At 41.8% G+C, this 23,861-nt stretch overlaps 1 protein-coding gene and 1 long non-coding RNA gene across 2 annotated transcripts in view; one reads left to right on the forward strand and one right to left on the reverse strand.

The window, feature by feature from the left end:
- The first annotated feature begins 396 nt into the window (after positions 1-396).
- LOC125011919 lies at positions 397-23,710 on the forward strand. Its single transcript, XR_007113233.1, has 2 exons — positions 397-1,670; positions 22,920-23,710. It is a non-coding gene; the product is annotated as an uncharacterized LOC125011919 (long non-coding RNA).
- fam172a (family with sequence similarity 172 member A) overlaps positions 20,852-23,861 on the reverse strand; it is a 133,341-nt gene continuing 130,331 nt past the window's right edge. Inside the window, exon 11 of the mRNA XM_047591429.1 lies at positions 20,852-21,064. Within this exon, the coding sequence (XP_047447385.1) occupies positions 20,904-21,064 (161 nt within the window). The 3' untranslated portion in view covers positions 20,852-20,903. The remainder of the gene's footprint in view (positions 21,065-23,861) is intronic.

The following is a 23,861-nucleotide window of genomic DNA, read 5'->3' on the forward strand; positions in this document are numbered from 1 at the left end:
ACTAGCCTTGGCCGCGGTTGTCACAGCTGTGTGTAGGCAACGGGAGGATTTATACATAAATATAAATATATGAAAGACGTTTCGGCGTGTATGTGTGCGGGCACGTTCCTTGCCTGTCCGAGCGTAAAAGCGTGTATCTACTAACGTACGTACGCGTGTGTGCGCGCGCCGCTGGCCGAGGCAGAGAGGTGATTGTGAGAAAGCCCGGATCGCTGTGTAAGCGGATCCCTTTGTGTTGATTTAGGAAGACGTTTGCTGTATATAACGTTCAAGGCTGATAATATCATTGCCTGGCCAGATAAATAAAGCAATGGCCAAAACCATCGGGTCAGCTATCGATCCGCTTTTTTCTCCCTGAGAGAGAGTGAGAGGTGGGGAGAGGGGGGTGGGCAGGAGGAGGGGGATTGAGAAAGAGAGGGAGAGAAAGGGAGAGAGAAAAGGAGAGAGACCTCACTCATTAGCATTCCACAGCCATGGACTAAACGCTGACAACTAACAGAGATATCCAGCTCTACACCACTGCATGCATTTTCCCCCCTTTGTCTTCTTTCCCCTGGCCCTTCATTTCCAGCGGACAGATCTCTCGTCACAGCCAACACACTTTTATTTATGCCCTCTCCACTCCTTTTGCACGAATGGACCCCTTGCACAAGAGAGAAAACCTTCGAGCAAAGCAGAGAAAAAGGGGGGAGTGATGTTGTAAAAGCTGTGCAGAAGTGACAGCGCTAAGCACACTGGCTTTACTTGAGAGAGATACAATTGTGTGTGACTTGACAAAATAGAAGTGGGAGAAGTTTTTAAATTGCAACCTTAACTGCCATTATTTAGATAATTTAGGATGACAATTTGCAGCTTATATGGGTTTTTATGAGAAGGCATATATTAATCGTTTTTAATTTCCACCTAGGTGAGTGTTTCTATATTTAGACTGCTGATTTATTTTTATTTTTTTACCTTTAAAACGTCTGCAAAGCAGTTTTCTATTCAGGCTGAGATTTAAGACTTTGTTATAATATAATGTGAGGAATTAAAAAAAACATACACACTTATTAATGCTATAAAAAAAACAGAAATATCTAAATCTCGGGATATTTTAAAGTTGTGTTGGGTTTTTACATTAATTTAAAATGATTAGTGTTGTGAAAACTAAATACATTTTTTTTAAATAAATAAATAAACTTTAAAGATTTCGCCGAGTAATTAGGAGACCACCAATGACATAATTTAGACAAGCTCCTTTTTTTTTCTTCAAGATGACTATATCTTAATATGCGCCAAAGTCTCTCCCAACAATGACAGCTGTTCATCTGATAGTAACTTCTTTCCAAGTTTTCTCCCCTCCCACCCCGGGGCCCCCGGTCTCTGTCTTGCTTTGTTGTTTTAAAATATGCATGTCTCTCCGGAATGCCAGTCACGGGTCCAAACTTTGTGTGTCCCAACCTCCCACATGATGAAATGATCCTTTTAAAGCGGGCTCAATATGTCTCAATCTGCACTCCTCTTCCCTCTCTAAAGCTTCTTGGGTTCGGGACACAGCCCAGAAATATATTAATTAAAGCGCACTGCTGCGGACTTTTTAGCACCGAGGAAGAAGCGGTTGGATCAAGTCAAGCTCTGTCAACGACGTATGGATGAAGATTCATGGCAGGAAAAGGAAAAAAAAAAAGTAAGTCTCATTTTGACGCTCTCTCTCTCTCCCTCTGTCAGTTCTTCTCCTCCTCCTCTCTCTCTCTTTCCTCTGTGTGTATGTGTGTGCGTATCTCTCTCTCTCTCTTTTGCACAGAGTTCGTGTGTGTTCCTCGGACTGAAACGGATAAAGCCAGGGGGAGTGAGTGAGAAAAGAGAGGGAGAAGTGTGAGAGAAGGGGGAGGAGGGATATATACGTAAAAAGTGAAAGAGGATGGACGTTTGTCCATGTTTGTGTGGGTGTGTGTATCCGTATAAATGCATGTGTGCGCTTGTCATCACCAAGAAATTAATCAGCACGTGGCATTACACTCCAAATGTGCAAGTTTTCTCACTGGTGCCTTGTATATGTACATGTACATGTACATGTACACGATCCCCTGTTTGCATGAATGGTGGCGTTTACATGTGTGTGGAATACTACCTACCACGGAAAATAAAAGCGGATGGTCGGAAAGGAAATGCTTGCTTTTAAAGGGGGGAGAGCGTGAATCGGATGTAACAGGGCGCTTGCAGCTCAAGACAAACTCTAAACTCTTTCCGTCATGTCTGAGGGAGGATGTGTACATGTTTCTCGGCGGCAACTTATCGTCACTTATTAATGACCGATGCTGGCCTATAATAAAGAGCTGTTAATGAAATTTGGTGGAAAGTTGGAGTCAGACAACCTGTTGCTTCGGCTCCAAACATAACAGCAACCTAAATGCTGTGATAACATCCCATGAGCCCTGCAGCATCTCATCCCACCATAATCCACTCCTCCAAAAATGTAAACAGACCAACGCTGGGAGTCATTGGGAGATCTGAACAAACAAATTGAATTTAATTACTGGGTCCATTTGTTAAATTCAGATACGTTTTAATAGACATCCCAACAGTCTGATTATGTCAACATATGGGGGGCCATGCACCAAGGCCCGGGCTTACATACCTGATAACGCCTGGGCTTTTCAGCAATATTTACGGCTTCTCTTTCTAATACACTCCAGATGGTGTGTGACTGTGCCACCACAGTCAGCGAGCTCCTCAATTTTTACTCAGCACCATTTTGTTGCAGTTACATCAATGCTTAGGGAGAATTTATTGGTGACCCACTTTCGCTGCATTATATACGGAAAAAAAGGGAAAATGAATAAGTGAATTATTATTAAATTTATTTTTAAAAAAAGTTTTGACCACTGCTGATGTCTTATTTGCACGTTAAGTTCACTTCTAAGTTAACGGAGAAAAATCTCATTAAAAAATACTTCTCTAATAGTCCCCGCCTCATGGTTTGATGGATTAATATGTTATAAAGACAAAACACACAAGCCGCATTCATTCCTGACCAATCTTTGTTGTTGCCTGTGCGTTTTTTTTTTCTTTCAGCCAGTCACTCGGGCAGAATAATACGTGTAAAGATATAATCCACTGAGCCTATACTCTCTGTTGTCCTTTGCTGTATTATCCACTGACAATAAAATGGCAAGCTTCTTAGCAGGTATCCAACCTCTCCACTAAACACATGCGAATGGCATTTAGTTAAGAGAGTAATTCGGTTTCTATATTGTTGCTATGCTGGGGTTCAGTATGGCATGATAAACGCTCAAGAATATTTCTAGGGATTGGTTTGGCCAGAGTGCAATTATGAAAATACTCAAAGACCTATTATTTGAACAAAAGGAAAGAATATTTCGAATCATAAGCCAGTGTTATTATTGTATCTGCTTTTTCCATCTATCTATCTATCTATCTATCTATCTATCTATCTATCTATCTATCTATCTATCTATCTATCTATCTATCTATCTATCTATCTATCTATCTATCTATCTATCTATCTATCTATCTATCTATCTATCTATCTATCTATCTATCTGAGGGTTGTTTCACTGTCAAAGTTGCGGCTCATATTGTTGCTCTCTATGTTTACCTGGATTGCTCAGAGAGGCTGCTGTAGGTCTATTATGATTAACTGAAACGAAGCATTGAAGGGTATTTTTCATCTATGCCACAGGGAACCGCTCCTGACAGTGGTAAGGCTTCCCATTGACTCCCTTTAGTCTCTCTCCCTCTCCCCCTCTCCCTCTCTCACTCGCCGCCACCTCAGAGGACATGTTGATAAATACATGTCTTTTTTCCATCTTACTCAGCACCATCCATCAAATTTGTATGTCCATGTTACACTGCTGCGCGCAAGGGAGGGAGAGGATGCCAGCAGTCGCGCAGAAGCACATTCTAAATCGTCAACAAGGGACGAATTGCTCTCTCTGTACAAACTAAATAATTACTTCGCATCGTGTTCTGGTCATGTTAACGTGGTGAATTGTCTTAAATCAGCCCATGCTAGGGCTGTGCTGGTCGGAGATTTAGCAGAGGTATTTTGCTGTGCTCTGTGGGTTAATAACCTCTTCGCGCACTAGAACCACTGCGTTTTGATCCCAGTAAAACGTTGGACAGAGCATTTTTCTGGCTTGCCCACGGCTTGGACCACTCTACAGAAGACCGGTCGCCCTGTGGTTGCAAACTCTTTGTGGCCCCACATACCGCCGCTGTGATTATAGAAGTGCCTCCTCTCCCTTGTTAAAGAAGCAAAGCTCTAATCTAGCCTCTGTGTCGCCCCCAAAGCCAGCGTGCTATAGTGAAAATGGGCGTGCGTGTGTATCTGTGTGCGCGCATGTGTGGGGAAGAGTGAGTGGGGGTCGGTCGGAGCGAGAGGAGAAGCGAAGGGAGAGCGAAAAGGGAGGGGGGTTATAACGGAGTGGCCCTTTCCTTCGTTTGAGTGACACGACCCCTCTCTTCTCTTCAAAGGCCATGCAGAAATAAACGCATCTCATTTGAATGGCGATTTTTCTTGGTGGTATTTTGCAGCCAAGATTTCTGGAATAGGAATGTGTATTTTTTCAGCAATATTGAATTGGGATGGTTCTGGTGGCGAGGTATTCAATATTCCCATCTCTCCACATGCAGCATTCTGCAGCCAGTGTGGTATTTTGTCCATGACTACATCACCAACACCACCCCCTCCACTCCGGCACCCCACACCGTCCAAATTCATTTGCATCCGCTGATGATATCAGTAAAGAATTGCTGGCACCGTATGAGGCAGGGTGGGGGGAGAAGGCTTATTTGGATAAAACTGGACCGCAGAGTGGACACGGCCCTAAAGGTCAGTCGCCCATTCATGTCAAGGTGGCAGGGGGTGTGTGTGTTGGGGGGGTCGGCATGGGGTTGCCAAAGAGGCTTATTTGAAAGCGGGCGTATATTTGAGGCAAGGGAATGAAAAGGAGTGGACCACAAAGCTCGTCATACTTCAAATAAGCCCCGTCACATCTTCACTCCTTCCCTTCCACGCACGAGGCGGGCACATAAAGTGGGGTCGCAGCACCGTGGCATGGCCTGCAGATCGCGCAGCAGAAAATAAAACGCGCGGAGCAGAAAGTGGATCATAGGTGCACAAAAAGTAGCTGTTTCCAAGTTTCTCCTTTAGTGGTTTCCTTTTGATTCGCGCAAATAAAATGCTGGATGAATTAAAATGAGGAGGCCACTGGTGGTTGTCAGAGAGTTCCTTTTAGCGCTGCTGATGTGGAGCATTTCATGTAACCTCGCGGGGTTGTTTACAGCACCATAATGCTGAGGAGATAGAAAACCTTTCTGGGATGATTCTTTATAGCACAAAAATAGGGCTTTGCCATGGAGCAAGCCTATAATTTTCTGATTACCAGGCTCTATGCTACAATTTTGGTAATAGTGCAGAATGTCAAGGATTTACTTCTAAGAAAAAAAAAACGGAAAAGTATGAATATAATGGTATGTGTGCTGTATATTTTAAATGAATGAAACGCTGAACACTCCTACAAAAAGAAGAAAGCAATATTTCTAGCTAATATTTGAAATGTGTTTGTAATATATATATACATATTGAGATGATCTCATTTTATGTGGACCCCAGGTTTTATTTTTTATCTAATAAATCACCAAAGGCTGATTACATCCAGTATAGTCTCCAGCAGAATATGTAAACAATATCACACCATGGTATAAAACGCAATAAAACCACAAATATATTTTCCCATTAATTAATAAATCAATTAGTGCACTCTCCTGCCTTGAATATAAACTCAATTTACTTCTAGGGCACAGTCTGCAGTCAGCCACCGTGGGCGCGCGCGCGCACACACACACACACACACACACACACACACACACACACACACACATACACACACACATTTATCACTTGATCGTTATGTATATATAATAAAATTAGCTGAGGTACATTGCAGGGAAAGGAGTCACAGATTCATTGTAATTATTTCAGAAACTATATAAGTGCCCTAGTTATAAGTGTGTTCATGCAGTCCAAACTTTATTTTCAGTATAGGGGATGCGGTGGATTCATGGGAGCTTTAAATAACAAATTTCTGGTTGTTAAAAGGCAAATGACGAGATGACAAACATTCGTGCCCCTGACACCTCGGCTTATAGATCACCGAATTACCAACATGCTGTCTTTACTGTTATTAGGCTACACTAAGATACGTGAAATGTCAGAATTACATATTTATATCTGTGCTTGCTTTTCAAACCGTAACTAGACCTTAATTTGATGCCTTTGCTTATTTTTCTTTCTTATACACTCCTTAATTGATCTGGAATATTACAGACTTTTTAGTTTACAGCACTTATGCAAGGATATAGGATTTTTTTTGTCTGTTCTAATGTTGACTAAGATGAATAATGACAAGAAGGGTCCGTGGGTTGAATGAAGCACATTGAAGCTTGATCATTTTAGATATATAACCCTGCATTGATTGAGGCACTAATAGAGCTTGTGCCTCTATACTCGCGATCAGGCTTTTACCACTGCTATCATTATTACTCATCATTATTACTGCGTCCACTGTATGTGGCTATAACTGCTGTTGCTGTTACTGCACCATCATTACCAGCAATGATGTTACAGGGAGCACGACTTAGTTGTGCCTTTGTATATGAAATAACGGCTGCGGTGAGGGTGATAGGGAAGATTACTGCGAGTGGGTGAGGATGCGTTAGAGGGATATTACTGACCATTTTACGCAATGCCCACCACCCCCCTCCCCTTTTTTATTTGGTCAAAACTCACCTCTTAACACCTCTCAACGGCAGCAGAGCATTGCTCTCTACATATAAAAAATTGATTCGCAACCATGCACTCGACAGAAGATGTATTGTTTGCTTGTGGTTCACATACACATCCCGAGTGTAACGCTGTGATGGAGCTTGAGAGTGATAGTATCAATTGATTTTGTCAAGAGGGGGAGTCAGTAGCGACCCTTCCCTTCCGTCACCCACTTTGATATTAAAAGTCTCTCTCTATATTTTGACATTTTGACCACCGATCAGCTCCTTTTCCGTCTTCGCTAACGTTTAATTCGGTTGAGAGAAAAAAAATGAAAAAAATAAAACAGATGTTGGAATAATTAATCAATCTGAGTTTGATTTTGTTTTATTCTTGCACAAGGAGTAAACTTGGACAACAGGCATGGCGGATATGGGATCCTGCTATGGTTTGCATACACAAAGTTTGAGTGTTTGAGAGCACTAAACCGCGGCGGCGCTTTGTTGTGGCGTCCCTCTGCGCCCCTGTGTGCTGCCTGCGTAAAGGCAGCCTCTCTCTCAGACCCTCCGTGCTGTTATTGTTTCTACCTTAGTTTGCTAGATGGCGCTCTGCGTTGAGGGACCCTCTGGCACAAGAACCGCCTCATACCCTCTCTCTCCCTCTCCCTCTCGTTTCTGCTCTGCTCTCAACCCACAGTCCACGGCGCAGCAACGCAGCGTCTCCATGATCGTTTTAACCAGGAATTTCAGCAGCTGCAAACGACTTTAAAGCGACTCCACCGCTGCGAATAGTGGGGGACTTTTATAATTACATTATCCTAAGTCGACTGACATTTTTGTTTGTTTTGTTAAGCTGTGGAATCACATCGATTAAAACCAGGGATCAGCGGTGCATTTCATTTTAATGTAAACTGATGATAACTCCGGCTCCCGCTCAATATTTGAGCTTTTGATAATTAATTGTTTGCTTTAGCAATGCAACGTTGCCGAGCCTACACACCAATTCAAATTTAAATGATGCGGAATAAAAGGACTTTAATTATCCATTTTAAACTAAATAATGTCTTATTGATTTAAGTGACGACGGACATATTTAATTCGAAGATGTTACAGTGAATTAAGTTTGACTAGCAAATGTGCACTAAACAAACAAACGTTTTGGTTTTGCAGAAACTCTGTTACGGAGTAAGAAATGTTGTTTTAAAGTGCAGCAAAGCATAGCACGGTACTGTTCTCGTTAAATAATAATAAAAAATTAACGAAAATGAATCTTTATGTATTTTTTTCTTTTCTTTTTTCTTTGTCGATCATGTGTCCGAGTTTATTTTTAGGGTGGTTATTACCAAGGAAGAAGGTCCATTGTTTTGTTTGCTGAGTGGCCCACTCTGCTCTAAGATATACTGCTGCAGTTACACTTTCACTAAATAGCGGCGTGTCGGTGTCTGACGTTGATGAATGTGTTGGAGACCTGGAGAGCCTTTTACAGCTGTCTTAAAAAGCGCCGTGGCCCCGGACCAGTCACAAGCAGATCAGGTGTAGGGGCCTTAATACCGCAGTCAGTGAGAAAGAAACACACCCTTAACTCACACTTGGAAGCAGCCACTGAAAGTGAAACCGAAGCGTTTTATTTTGAAATCGAGTTTTCCCTCGACTTAAATATTTACCATGTAGCCACGTCAGTCTGATATAAATTAGGGAAACAGATACGGTCGTTTGAGGAAACACAGTTCAGCGATTTTCTTAACGTGAACTTGTTTACAAATCATATATTTTAACCACATTTGAATTTGTCGACAGATAACGGGGCAAATAGCTTCCCTCTCATGTGGCTGAAGAGCAACGCAGTGCAAGTGCAGCCCATGTGGGCCGTGAATGACGGTCCTGGCTTCTTTCCCCTCGCTGTTCATGACTTCATCTGTTCCTCGCATGAAGAAATCTAAAATACAAACATGAACTACAAGGTTTATTTCTCCCTAACAACCGTGACCCTGTCACGCTGTTTACATCAAATTCAAGTGATTATTAGACAGTGATATATTTCACTTATTGAGACCTTTATTACAACAAATGGAAGGAAACTTGCAAAGGAAACTTTAATAAAACGCACGGAGAGAAGCTAAACGTATAAAGTTGAAAGAGTTTAATCTTACTTGGACTTTAAGATTGTGACCAAAAGGTAAGGATTCACTTCTTGTTGATTGAGCTGTATAATCAGTAGTTCTGTACTCTAACAGACACACGCAGACACACACAGTCACACTTCCTCCCCCGCTGGATCCTGGGTGGTGTGGCACAGCAGGTTCGCTTGTAAGGATCCTCTCCACCTGCAGCCCCCAGAAGACACAAACCCAGCCTGATTTCACCTCGTTCCCTCCAAACCCACGTAGCCATTCTCCTACTGCTATTTACATGAGCTGGCATATACTTGGCTAACACATTATTAGCAAGCAGAGGGAACGAAGGAAGCAGCATTTCAATTATTTTTTTGAACAATGGGCATGGGCCCGTCATACATTCTGAATGTTTGAGTAAGGCTCTCTTGGTATTTGTTTTCCACGACTTAACAAGCCATCATCTCAGGCATGCATATAGAATTGAAATGGCTCGGAGATCCCGCAGGCAAAGGGCGGGTTGCGGGTTCAATTAAGGTGGAATAATGCATGGGGACAAAGCGTATGATGACCTCGATTGAAATTGATCAGAAAACGCATTCACCGAAAAAGAAAACAGACACACACGCACAGTAGCTTCTTTGTTTTGACTTAATGTTGCCCCTTTGTATCTGCACCGAGGCCTATCCGCCTCTCAGAAATCGCAGGCTACTTTGATTTTTGGAAATAGTTCTAATACCTGAATATAAAGCTAAGAATTTAATACCGGCCGACCTGTGTCTAGACTAATTCATTCCCTTCTTATGACATTCCTTTCTTTTCTTCCCTAATCGAATTTGCCACATTTAAGCTGATATGTGTGTGTGGATTTTGAAGCATAAGCAGCCATTTGGGCTCTATCCCTGGAATGACAGAGAATACGAAGGTTTGTCATAATTTCTAAGTAGAAAACACGATATTTCACCACCACAGTGGGATTTTGGCGAATTAAAATATCTCACTGCTCGCCTGTGATAAAAAAAAAGAAAAAGAAAAAAAAAGGTATGGGATTGAGGCGCACGCTTGTTAAGTAACTTGCTGTCAGTATAGTTAGCAGTGCTCTGATATGGACGGTGGCTGCAGAGCCTCATCTCTTGGGGTTTTAATTAACAAGCTGTCTCAAAGCTGTAGAGCTCCATCAAACAGCCTCTCTCTCCCCCTCTTTCTCCACCAGTAAATCCTCCTCCCGTCAGTGCCTTGGGCTCTCTCTCAAACTTTAGACGTCCCCGCTCCCAAATCAACTTGTTACCACAGTATGTGCACCAGCTGATAGGGTGTAACTACTCTGAGAAGATTTGCAAAATATAAATTGCTTGTTTTCTCCTTTTTTTATGCTTTGCATCTATTTACATGCAACGATGCGCACATTTATTCGCCAGGCGTCCACAGATTCTGTTCACTTCAAGCCTGAATGGCGCACGAAGAAGAACTGTTGCTTTCTCTGCAGCTCCTGCGGCAGAGAGACGACTCCGTATTCCGTTAAAGCGAGTGAAACATTTTTTAAATCAGCTTGAGAAATGGTGCATTGTGCGCCCCTATCCTGCAAAACATGCTCGGGGTGATGTTTGAACTCACTGCATGCTCACGTTTTACACATATTAAAAAACAAAAACAAAAAAAAAAAACAAAAAAAAAAAAAAAACGGAGGTTTCAGGTGAGTAACCGCCACCTCAATATTTATTTGGTGACCTAAAAGTTTACTTTACAGGTTAAGATTTTACATTCGTGACACTTAATAGACTTATAAAATATGATACTCTGTCATGGCTGCAATCGACAGTATATGGAACTGCTAAAATTAACTTCACCTGAAATAACATCAGAAATGCTACCTGAGCATTAATGGAGCTGCAGTAATGCTTTAATAATAAAAATATATAATAGTAATACTGCCAGGGGCATTTTCTTCCTCAATTATGAGTCCTTTCATTTCATGCAAAACGTGCATTTTTTATTAAAAAATACATATGTACAATAACATTTTAATTAAAGGACTTTTACTTATGTGTGAGTATTTTATTCTGAAGTGTTGCTACATGTACTAAAGAGTCTGAATACTCCATCCGCTAATAGAACATTTTATTTGAAGATAGACTGAAAATGACCAATCGGAAATCGAATGAACGGAGGAGAGTTTAGCCTGACTTGGTTTGCAGAACTGAGTGAAGTGGTGTAAGGATCCCTTAAGGATATAAAACACAGAATAAAGTCTTTGTGTAAGACTGGCGGGGTATGTTTTACATAGCTGGCTCAACAGCCAATGTAAACTTCCTTCTGATTTACCACAGTGTTACAAGGCGTAAGCACTGGATTCAGAGAGATTTGTCTATGGTAGAAAAAGCAAAATCTATCTCTCCTTTCTCCTCTCTCTCTCACCCTCTCTCTCTGTCCCTCCCTGTCTCTTTCTCTCTCCCTCTTTCTCTCTCTCTCCCCCTCTGTCTGAGCCTATAGTAAACTTGGTGCTGGGCTCCCACCGTGGCCCAGACGGGGGTAATTTGATAGCAAGGCGAGGTCAAGACAGTGCGCTGTCCATGGTGCTGCGGCGGGGCAGGCTGGATGTTATCATCAAATTAGACAGGACAAGTTTCAAATCGATGCCACCCCCGGATGTCTGGAGACCGCCAGCAGTCGGAGTTAAAGTCCTAACAAGTCCCCCCTGACAGGTCAACACCTCAACACAAACACACACCTCTGATGCGGCAGCCTACAGGTCAGCAGCGCTGTGTTTGCGAGATAAGCACCAATCCCATTGAAGGCTGTAAGTGAAATATAGCTTTAGGTCCACTGTTATTCTGCGAGCCCTGCATGCGACTCTGGCAGTTCAGGTTGGTTATCGTAAGATTTTTTTTTTTTTTTTTTACCTCTATATTTGAAGGTTCTTGTGTTTTCTGATTTATTTGGCAGTCTCTAGGAGGAATATCACCACACACACGTATACACGCACATCGAAAGCATACGAATAAAGTCCTAAAAGTTTCTTTATAATTTAGTGAACAGTTTTATACATTTATATTAAGTATAGCTGTGGACGAAAAGATTGCATGGTCAGTGGACATGACATAAACAATGTGCTTTCGGTCCCGGAAATAATCAAAGAATGTGATGTTTCAAGAATGTTTTTGATCCGTACAAAAAGCGAAATTACTTTTATTGTAGTTTGCACTTCAAAGTGGGAGCATTATGTAATAATTTTCTTTTGCAACACAGTTGCCTGAAAGGACGAGCATTTAATTGGTGGCAGATTCTGCAGAATATTTAATGCTGAAATATTTTAGTTTTAATTGGATACGCGATGTTTTTATAGTAATCTGACTGCAATTGCTGTTTTTAAAGAAAATAAATTCGTTGCACTTCACACTTTCAGTTCCTAGTTTGCTACATTAAAAATCACGTGGTGTGTATTTCTTGTCGTTTTTGTTATATAAATAGCTGTGTATTTTCAAAGGCTCCATGCATCTCGGTGGATGCAAACTAATTAAACCTGCGAATCTCGACTGTTTTCGAACGGTAGACCTCGAAAGTTGAGCCCTGCCTATAAGTGCATTATACTTCCAAAGAATAAATGCCATTAGTAAGAATCCATCTGTGAAAGATCAGAAGTGTGTATGAATTGAGAGGGGATCTCAGAGAGGAGGGAAGAGGGCACTGATTAGAGATGCTGCCAATCTGTCAACCCCTGACAGCTTTTGCTGCAGGGATAAACAGCAATAAAGTAGAGTTGGCCGCTGTGTTGTTAACTTCACACACACACACACACACACACACACACACACACTATCACATACACATAGCTCGCCACCGGAGGAGCAGGTAAATTCACTCAACTCCTCACAGGGCCCCCCTCGCCTATCATCGCCTCTGTCTCCCTCCCTGCATGTCAAAGTACCCCTTCCTCCCGTCCTTCCTCCGTCAAAACTCTCCCCCTTTTCATCCTCCCTGCTGACTCAGGTAGCAAACACAATGAGGACCTTAGCGACAAGAAAGAAAGCCATTCAACCGGATGGGGAGATTGTGCACGGGAGAGAGGGAAAGAAACGTTATATTTAAAGGGCTGATAAAGAAATGCAATAGATGGGAACAGAGTCTAAGCCGTCGGGATGGAGAGGAGGGGTTAGGCATCACAGAGTTGGCTGCAAGGTGACTGCAGGCCCTTTAATAACACAAGTATATTAACTCGCTTAACCACGCAGATTCAAAATGAAGCCAGCTTCACTTAAGGAGCCTTGCAAACCATGAAATGCACATCAAAACATACACCTGCCAATCCCACCACCTATATTCCTCCAAGTTCCCCCCCTCCTCCCCCCTCTCCCCAACTCTCTCTCCCTCTCTGCCTCCATCCGAGCTGTCTGTCATGGTGTGGCCCGGCTAATTTGAGTTCATTGGATGGCAATAACTTCATTTAGACCTTCATCTCTTTTTGGGGTGGATGTAATGAGGATGCAGGGTGCTGCCAGTGAAAGGCCGCTCCCTCAGTAATAATACCTTGGATCTTATTCTTACCCCACGCACTGCCGTGTTTATCCTCGGAGGGCTGCGTCCACATGATGAAACTCATCTATAATGTGTGATTTAATATCGCCCTGCACACTTTTTTTTTTTTTTTTTTTTCCAGAGATTTTAAACCCAAAAGAGAATAGACGGTGAGCTCTGTGCGGTTTAGTATAGCAGTAGCAAAAACAACAACAACATCAACAACAAAAATGCTTTTGTGATTTTTATTTATTTATTTATTTTTTATCAAAGCTTCGCAGTGAATACTTTTTCCTTTTTTTTTCACCCGGAATGCCCAAAACAAGTTAAGACAATTTCACTTAAATTTGATATTAATAACGTTTGAAAAGATTTTTTTTTTTTTTTATCTAGCTTTTTCCTCATATTACTGGAGTTTTTATTTTTTATTTTAAACTATTTAAGAAATATGAACTGATAAAGACACGTTTGACATTGCCAGGTGCAACAACCTTTAACGTTGTTCAAAGGGCATAGATTACTTTAAGGAATAATATGTGGCTGATGATTCGTTAAAAGGTATTTTCTGGCAGTGTAAGTCGAGGCCTTTTCTCTTACCGCCAACTAATCGATATCTCACCACCTTCAATGCGATATTGATTTGGGGAGGGTTCCTCTTTAAGGATTTGTGGAAATACCTCATTATTTCGTTGCTTTAAGTGCAATAAAATATTGCTCTATATAAGTCGACATCCTTCGATTTATTATTGCTTAAAATAAAACTAAATGCACGAAACGGAGCGCCTAAAATATGATGATCAATGAAAACACACTTATGGAGTTGTTAATAGCATTAATGCAGAAGTTTAGAAGGAGAACGGATCTTTAATTGTTTAAAGAATGGACTTAAATTCAATTTCCGATATTAAAAACCGAATCATATAATTTTATTTTACACGTTTATCTAATTATCATCATTTTGTGCCACATTGTTTACTTTCCCTTTCGATTTTTATTTTCAATTGTAGAATAGGTCATTTTAAATGATTGTTCAAAATCGTTTTTTTAGTTCGTGAATTTATTTTTAAATTGTGCCTCTGTTAAGATCTGAACCTAAATTTGTTTTGGATTTGAATTGTTTTATTATTTATCATGACGTTTCAGTGCGTTACATTAGATCTATATGATAACTAAATATAACACCAAATATCAACAAAAGATTTAGTCAAAAAAAAAAAAAAAGCACGGACATCCTACTATGCGTGATATATTTTTGGTGCTTTCATAAGTATAAAAACACAGTTTGACTTGATTGGATATAAACGACTTCGCGACTGATTGAAAATAAAACATGCAGATAAATAAATATATCTTTTAGAGGTAAAATGAGTGAGGTGTGATTTTTGTGAGCAGTAAATCTAGTTTAAATCGGCGTGCACACTAAAGAAAGGCACGCGCCTGGGTAATTCAAATTGGCCTTTGTCAATATGATATTTAGAATTTGACAAATTAGAGTGCTAAATAACACATTAATGCTCTTAAACTATCAGATATCCAGTCGCATTTTACGCTTGAGAAAGGCCCTGATCGCACGCAGGCCTACCTAGAGCCACTTCATCTCTCCTGCCATTCATCAAGACAAAATGACCAATTTTCCCCAGTAAGTCGTCGGTGGCCTGTTAAAGTAGGCCACTGAGCTGTGTCATACTTCCTTTCCTCCCTGTGTCCTCGCTGCTTGCCTAACATTGCTTCCCTCAAATCATCAGAGAGTGTAGCCCCAAATCTTAAAAGTCAGAGCCCATTCTTCAAATGTATTGCATTTCAGAGGGTGTTTTTTTTTTTTTTACTGCAGGAGTCTTTAGGCCAGCAAAGTATCAGAGGAGGTGTAATTGAGGGGGCGGTGAGGGGATAGAGTAGCGGTCCGCCTGAAAGCTGCTATTAAAGCCAAATGGACTGAGGACCGTAAAACGGCTCTGCCAACAGCTGTCCCACAATCGGAGTATTATATGCCAGGATCCTCGAGAACGCACCGCACACACATACACACATTAGGCCACGCTGCTGATGTAGTGGCTACTTAGAAGTATTAGACAGCAAAGCCAAGAAAAGAAAACACCAACAAATAACCCCGAGAATGTCCCGATAATGTTCGTGTTATATTCCTGTGGGGACTTCAGCGTAGATGTGCTTCTCGGTGATTTTGCTCTCTAAAGGCATCTTTTTCCACTTGTCTACAAGTTCTAGTTTTCTTATAATAACCAAGGGAATTACAGCTTCGCTGGGATAGTCATTTTTGCTTTGCATATTTCAAGGTATTATGATCCTAATGGAGCTTTCTTTTTTTATTATTGGAAGACAGGTGAGAGGGGAGGCAGTAGAATATTGTCATCCTGTGTGGAGTGAGCTCAGTAAGTTCTTTTTCACTCTGGGGATTGCCTCAGAAAGGTTAATGGCTGTGCACAATATACACCTAAACATCTAGTGATTCACGTCATTTAACAGACAGAAATGAAAGCACACGCGTGCACGTTTCTATCTGGCACTTTCACGTCCATTATGAGCACTTTGCACCTGGCGCACCTGTGCACAGTCCAGGCTGCGCGTCTTCCGACAGTGGCGCACCTTCCTCGCCCTTGCAGAATAAAGCCCAGTTAAAGTCTTTCCAAACTGTGATGTCTGTGGCCCCAAGTGTTGTTCCAGTCTGTGGGTCCTTGCAAGAAAAGAGAGGCAGAGAGGCGATTGAAGAGGAGTTGTTTCCACTGGATTAAATGGTTTCTCCGCAAGTCAATGAATATGTAATGATCTCTAACGAAACCGGCTAGTGTGTCCTGTGCTCTAGAATATACAGGGCCTATATTGAAGACCTCTTCTGCTGAGGGAAAACACAGTATAGAGTCGGGTTGAGAAAAGGGGGGAACAGAATAGGAGAGAAGGGATACAATCTTGAATGCACCTCCAAGCTTAAGCCAGACATTCTCCCAGTCAATAGATAAAAAAAAAAAAAAAAAAAAGTATTTGCTCACGCACTGTGAGTGGGGGAAGAGGGGGAGAGAGGCGGGCTTCTTTTTTGAGGCAAGCATGGGGGTTGAATTTACATTTTTTAAACTGCTTTTGAAATATTGTTTCTGATAAGCAGTCATGCCAATAATGTAATTGAATTGAATTGATAAAGGAAGAAGAGAGGGGGAGAGAAAGAGAGTTCCTCCACCATGACTGTTCAAGATATTTCTCCCTTAGTATACCCGATAAAACATTGATTGTTGCAGTTAGTTGACCCGTAAAATTTGGGGGTTAGTTTTCTCCTCTGAGCTGAGCATATAATTATGCAAATAGTGATCTGACAGTGATCCGCTGGAGAGTGCTGGAGGAGTGTGTGTGTGTGTGTGTGTGTGTGTGTGTGTGTGTGTGTGTGTGTGTGTGTGTGTGTGTGTGTGTGTGTGTGAGAGGGGGGCTGTCAGAGGGGTGACATTCCAACTTTGCCTAATGCCTGATTCCTTTGGAGAGAGTTCATCTTCTGCAGGGATGGCGTGCATATCAGAGCGGGCAAGAGCAAGCAAGCGTGACAACAACTCTCTTAAAGTAAAAATTGAAATATCAGGAGGTGGCAGCGCAGGGGTTCCTCCAACTTCTCCATGTCATGTTCCCCACCCCTACTCCGCCCAAAAGCTGACATTACAGCACAGACCCCCCATTCGGCAGGACTGCGCCCCAAAGCTCCGCGGATGATGTCGTTTTCCGTTGTAGATATGATTTTGTGCGAGCTGTCTGTAACTGTCTCCCCCAAGAATTGACTACAATAGCCAGCGCAGTGAAACCTTTAATCAAATCAGACATACATGTTGCACACTGACACGCTGGACTAACTTCTATCTAGTGGAAAGACAGATAAGTCAGGCTTGTTTTGGTTTGGCTGTGGAAAGTCCTGGGAACTCCAAGGAACCACCAAGAGACGAAGCAAATAAAAAAATAAGGAGATCTTTGTTGCACAGGAGGAAAAAAACACTCTAGGTTAATTGCGACGTAATCTTTATGAAGGCAAACGCCAAAAAGAAGGGTGACAGCAGACGCGCACATTTGGCGAATAAAACCCACCATGGCGCTGATGCGATGTAAGGGGCTGATGTAAAATTGTTGTCCACAACTTCTCATGTTGCTATGTGAACTGTAAAATGCACTTAAAGGATAAACAAAATAAGTACTGAAGCATTTATTAATTCTTAGCAAAAATATAACTCCGTATTAGAATCCTGCCTTTGATGGTGACTAATGAAGATCATATAATCTATGATACCACTGCAGCGTCGTTTTGGACAAAAAGCAGGTTAAATAATTAAAATGAGAAAGTTGTGACTAACATGAGGTTGGAGAGTTTCCTTTTCAGTAGCCTGTCACAGATCTGTGAAGTTGCATGTGGGAGTTCTGAACAGGTTTAAGACGGAGAGTCGAGCCCAATTTCCCTTGTGCGTACCCGGGCGTGTTTGTGTGCGTGTGATTGAATGCCTCTCTTTAATCTGCGGCCTGACACAGTGTGAGGGGGACTCGCCTGGTTCCACTTGTTGTTCGGGGGTTAATGGAAAAGATTTCTAAAGATTTATTGAGGGGGCGTTTAATGACCTGATCGGTTTCACCGTGTGAAAACAAATGATGCCGTAAAACCTCGCTGAGTCGGAGGGGGCTCCGTTTGCCTAAATTAATGACCAAAAAAGAGGGGCATTACAGTTTATAATTTGTTTTCTTTTTGACACGCTTCTCGCTGCCGATGCAATCACTTTAAAGATCCTGCTCTCTCTCTGGATACCTTTAGTTATACGGAGGCTTAAAATTGTTAACCCCTAAAACTTTTGTCCATCTTAAAAATAGTTTAGGACGCTAACAAAAGACACGTGGCCGGTCGTGAATATTTGCTGCCTTTCCGTCTGGATGTCATGTTTGCGAAGTTGCTGTAGTTGTAAGGAAGACGACTCTCAGTCATTTCTCACAGGGAGCTCCACTTTCTCATTTCGACGCGCACCCCCCTCGCGCTGCACAACCGCACCTGTCTTTCTAACGCTGCTCATTTATTTATATTTGAATACATATATAATAAGCATAATATAGTGCGGGAATAAACAATAAAACCTAAATTAAATGGGACAATATTTTGTTTAAAAGTCAAGATGTAAATTTTCTTTTATTTGCATTTGCTTTAATGGATTAATTACAAAAATTGAATCAGGTAAAAGAAGTTTAAGCAGAGGCTCAAAATATCTTTAAAAACGTAATGGATCAAAGGAGAGTGGGGAAAAAAAAGAAAATTAGAAAAATGTGTGACCTGGCAGTATACTTTTGTTTCATAAAAGCTAAAAGCTTGCACTGTGATAAAAGCAAATAGACTGTTCCTTCAACCAGTACAACAAATAAACCATCTGCAAAAAAATAATGTCTTTAAGAGCAACTGGCAGAAATAGTCCCACTTTATTTGCAGAGCTGTGCTTTGGACTTAGGCTGCTCTTACATCTTTAGTTCTGTTCACATATGGCTTGCTGGATGTTATTAAAAACAGTGAGCAGAGTCTTGTTTATTCCTAAGGCAACAATATACAAATTGTAGAGTGAAAAATGAACTGATTGCAGCTGAAAAGCCGAAAGATGAGCAATGGTATCTTGAAATGAAACTCATCAAATCAAATAATAAGCCAACTTCTTTGCTGAAACCTGGAGAGATCTGAATCAAATTAAAAGGAAATTAGGCCTGCAACCATCAGCCACACTTGTCTCATTACAGCAGAAAGATAATCCACAAAAGCCTTAAACCATACACATGGTGAGAAGAGGAGACGGGATTTCACAGTGTACAACGTGTACAAGTTTAACAATGGTGAAGAAAATGAGGGGGAAAAAAAGTACATATTTCAGAAAGTGTCTAATGTATCATAAGATGTAGTATTTAGTTTGAGTTTTTCCTAATGTCAAGACACATCAGAAACGTCTTCCATTAAGCTTTGAGTGGTTTATAAAACATACCAGCTTTATGGAAAATTCTTTATCGTGTTTGTGTCACATAGTCAGATTATGTGCAGCTGAGCAGGGAGCGGACTTTGTCACTTCTAAGTACACAAGAAAAGTACTTTGGTGAAAAAAAAAAAAGATGTTACGTTTCTCCAACATCTGAGGAAATATCATTCTGGCTTAGAATAATATTGAAATCTTGGATTTCCTGACATGTGTAAGGCGATATATTGAGGTTTTATGAGTGTTGTGAGCTGACTTCTGGGCTCCTGTTAAAATGAGATATCCCTGAAACCCATTTTGATGCTTGACTTTAAGTGATTTTAAATATGCTCAGTGTCCAGAATTTTTCCATATTCAGAATAGGTTGTGTGTGTGTATGTGTGTGTGTGTGTTTTTTTTTATTTGTTTCATCACATTCAATCATCCAGAGACATCAATTTCAAGGATATCACACTGTGGAAAAAAAAAGCTATTTGTAATAAACAGAAAAAATGAACTCGCCACACTTTTGCAAATCAAACCCACAGATAAAGAAAAGTAAACACTTGCTCACTTACTTGCACTGTGAGGTACTGGCTTAATATTAAACATAAAATACTCTGAGTGTGTGTGAGACACTGTCTTCAAAATTAGCGCAAAGTTAAGAAATAAAAAGAAAAGCGCTCTCCTCTCATATGGGCTGTAATTCCAGATATACATGGCACAGCTTCGGATCGAGTTGTTCGTAAAGCTGAATGAAAATAGCCAGGTTTAAAAGCTTGCATGTGTGGAGAAGTCAGACAATAAAGAAGTCATAAAACAACACCCTTTGTTAAAACAAATGGTCATCAGTTAAGAGTGTTCTGCTCTTATTAAAAACATTTGTGGTTGTTATGAAACGAAAACAACAAAAAGAAAAAAAAAAGTAAAACAGGCATTAGCCAGGTTTAAATTATACCAAACCTTACCAGAACATACCATATGGCATGAGCTAATTTTAGGGTAAAGCGGTCCAGGCTTTAGGACCAGGGGGAAGAGGGAGAGGAGGGAAAGACTGAGCGGTGTAGACTGGAGGGCAGGCGGGGCATTAGCTCAGTTCAGGCTGATGTCAGGACAATTAGAGGTGCACCACAGCGCATTGTGCACAGCGCCTGTCAGCCTTAATCTCTGCTGCTGTGGCCCGTACCCGCAGCCAGGCCACAGCCCACGGGAAGCGCTAACACTCAGGCCCATATTGCTTTGACAGTTGCACTCAACTAGAAGTAATGCAAAACGTTATTGTGATGTATACATGGTGACCCTGTACTCTTGTCTCTTACAACAAGGAGGCTATGTGTGTGCAGAGCCAGGGAGGGCTGGAAGGGAGAAATGACACTCGGGGAAAACAGTGGGGAAATAAAACTGGTGGGAGGTTATGAGGTTACAGAGAAAGAGAGAGAAAATAGGAAAAACAAAACAGCGGACAGGACCCTTTCTGCACCCCCACCTCTGATCCCTTGCCAACCCCCCCCCCCCCCCCCCCCCCCATAATCTCCTCTTGTTCCAAGTCACTGTTGATGGTTCTCTACAAATCTTGGTGTTTGTTTTTGAGGGAGCTGCTCCGTGTGGTGACAGTGTTGGAGGTCTCCTCCGCCTCCTCATCTTCTTTTTCCTCGAGGACCTTATTGAAGAACCTGAAGATGGAGGTGAAACTCATCCAGGAGGTCAGCTCATGCCTCTCTGTGCCTACATGGATGTGGATATGCACAAACACACGCACACACACAAAAAGATATTTGGTTACTGTTGTGCTGCAGGCAAAGGCAGTGCATGACAGTTACGCCAACATCATGACAAACCACGGCAACATAAATGGTGAGAATAAATGAACCCCATTAAATAAGCTACTTTGTCTCATAAGGCTCCCATAATGCACTGCCTCTCTCTATGCAAACTAGGGCCTTATGCGTGAGAGCAATGGCAGCCTATGACCTGGTAGTCCAATGGGAGAGCCTTAATATGTTATCCAAGCGGATACCTGATAATCAACACCACTGCACATCCAAGGAGATGGAAAGAGGTCCTTCCAACAAAACCAGAGATATGCACAATGGGTGCACTAAGTGAAACCAGTGGAGCGGTAGTCATTCATTCTAAGGGACTGATTGAGGAAAGGCAAGACAGAAGCTGGGGAGAAGTAACTAGCGAGCATATCAGGTGGTCTAGCAGCAGTGGGGGGAGTGAGCAGTGCTTGGTTTCCCTCTGACCTCCTCCAGGTTAGCGAGTTCCCAAGTTGGGGTCACAGTGGAACTTGAAATCTGGTACATGCGCCTCAGGTTCCTTGGGGTTACACAGTCAGGCTTTTCAGTTGGATAGCTTGTAAACTCGGCGACAGAAAGGCCTACTGCAGAACACCTCGGCTCTGCAGTGAATCATCGATGATGAGGACGGATCTCGGTCGCAGCCGATGCCTGAATCATCTCTAGTCACGGTCACCAACTATTCTGCGCTAACAGACAGTGGCTTGTTTCTGCTGCCGCCGGCTAACGGCTGAGCTGCTTAGCAACGCGACTGTAACTGATCCTGAAAAGCCATATTGAGGTGCCCTCTTGTTTCCCAGAGGGAGAATGGGTTTGGTGTGAGATGGTATTAAGAGTTTCATCCCTTGATAGATAGATCTAAGACGTGTTGACACACACAAGGATGAATGAATGCAAGGCCGGCTGTATTTGCATGCATTTTCTTTTTTGAATATTTATTTGTACATTGTTTTTTTTTTTTCCTGGAATCTACATTTCTGTGTAAGATAATAATATTCAAATGTGTCCCTAGGATTAAAAAAGGCTTTAAACAGTTGGGAACAACAGAGAAGGGTTGATAACCCCAGACCTTCTGGAAGAGTCAAATCTGTACATGTAGATATAGTTATTTTTACTTTAGTTGCTTTCTTCAGTGCCTTCTCCTTCCATCCGGCCTTCCGTCCCTCACTTCTTTGTACATTGCTATAAAAAGCTAGACTGGAAGGCCGCAGGGATACAATTAGGAAGCACCTTAAAGGCTGTCTCACTATAGATCGGCCTCTGATGACCACCGCACTGACCCCATGTTTATTAGATTGACCCCTGCCTGGACGCATTAATGGAGATGGTGTGTGTGCATGTGTGCGCGCGCTCATATGTACTGTCTGACTGTAAGACCGGGGGCATGTGTAGGGTCTTGGGCTGAGAGTGGGCTTGGGTTCAGTTGCTGGTGGTGCGTTCTGTTTGTGTGCAATTTGTGTGCACAAGTATGTAACCGGGGTCTCGAGATGAGGGACTGAACTAGCAGATGGCAGTCGGTGCCTTGGGTCAAATTCACTGGCCTGGCAATCATGGTAGTCAATAACCCAGCACTCTCCTGTGCTACCTGTGTAAGGCCCATCATAACACCCATCCCTGGAAACAGAGACACAGCCCTCTCACACTTCTAATCTATCATTTATATCCAATTTGAGGCGCTGTGATCTTTTTCCACCACCTCCATTTTCCCCATCTCATTGGGCTTTCCCTCACTAGTGTTTTTACTTCTGTTTTGTCTGTTTTTTTTCTCTCCCCTCCTACAGAAAGCGATCAATGCTGCAGCACTCTCTCGTTCACCCTGAACTGGCGGTGAACTCCTCCGGAATGCCGCCAGCTTCTCCACCCTATCCCATCGCGGTTCAGGGTCATCAGGAGGGTGTCTCTGTGCCAATATGCAGATGAGCCTGTGCCCCTCCAGTGACTCTGGTTTTAGGCTCCACCCCTCTATATGGTGGAGGCTTTGAAACGAAGTCTACTCCCCCAGATTACACTCGCGCACATAAAACCCACCCTCACGCAGACTTAAACGGGCCTTTAACAACTTACATCCACTCTTCCTGTAATGGCCAAAGTGTGTTGAACCTAATGGATGTTGTCAAAGCTGAGATGTTACCCCTGATTTAGGGAAGACGTGAGCAGAGAGAATATACATCAGATGAGCCTGTAATAGATTTAAAACACGTGGAAATCGATGAGGTGTCACCTGGCTGTGTGCGTGTGTAAAAAGAATTCATGAAGACACAATAAGAACAATTTTATCATCAACATTAGCCCCTCACTGAAAAAGTTGTTGAGTTGATAAGCAAACTCCTTGATGAGCCATTGAATTAATGTGTTGGCAAAACCACATGTAATGGAGCCAGAGCTCTCTCATTGTCATGATTTTAATTATAACTTGTATCTTGTATTAAGCTTAAAAAAAAAAAACTTAATAAAGTACAGTGTGTGTTTGTGTGCTTTATTGCATTAACTATGAAACTATTACGTCACATGTGCTAATTTTAACAGGTTTATTGTAACTACATTAATATAATAAAGTTTATTTTAAATGCAATAATGTCCTCATTTATTGTGAAAGGAATAATGATGTTATAATGATGTGGGTATTGTCTTGGGGAATACAGAGAAAATTGTCTTTACTTTCACAATGTGTGTGTGATTATCATTGGGCAATGACAAACTTAATAGAGACCAGTGCAAGTAAT

This window comes from Mugil cephalus, chromosome 8, assembly GCF_022458985.1.
Source record: "Mugil cephalus isolate CIBA_MC_2020 chromosome 8, CIBA_Mcephalus_1.1, whole genome shotgun sequence".
Lineage (NCBI taxonomy): Eukaryota > Metazoa > Chordata > Actinopteri > Mugiliformes > Mugilidae > Mugil > Mugil cephalus.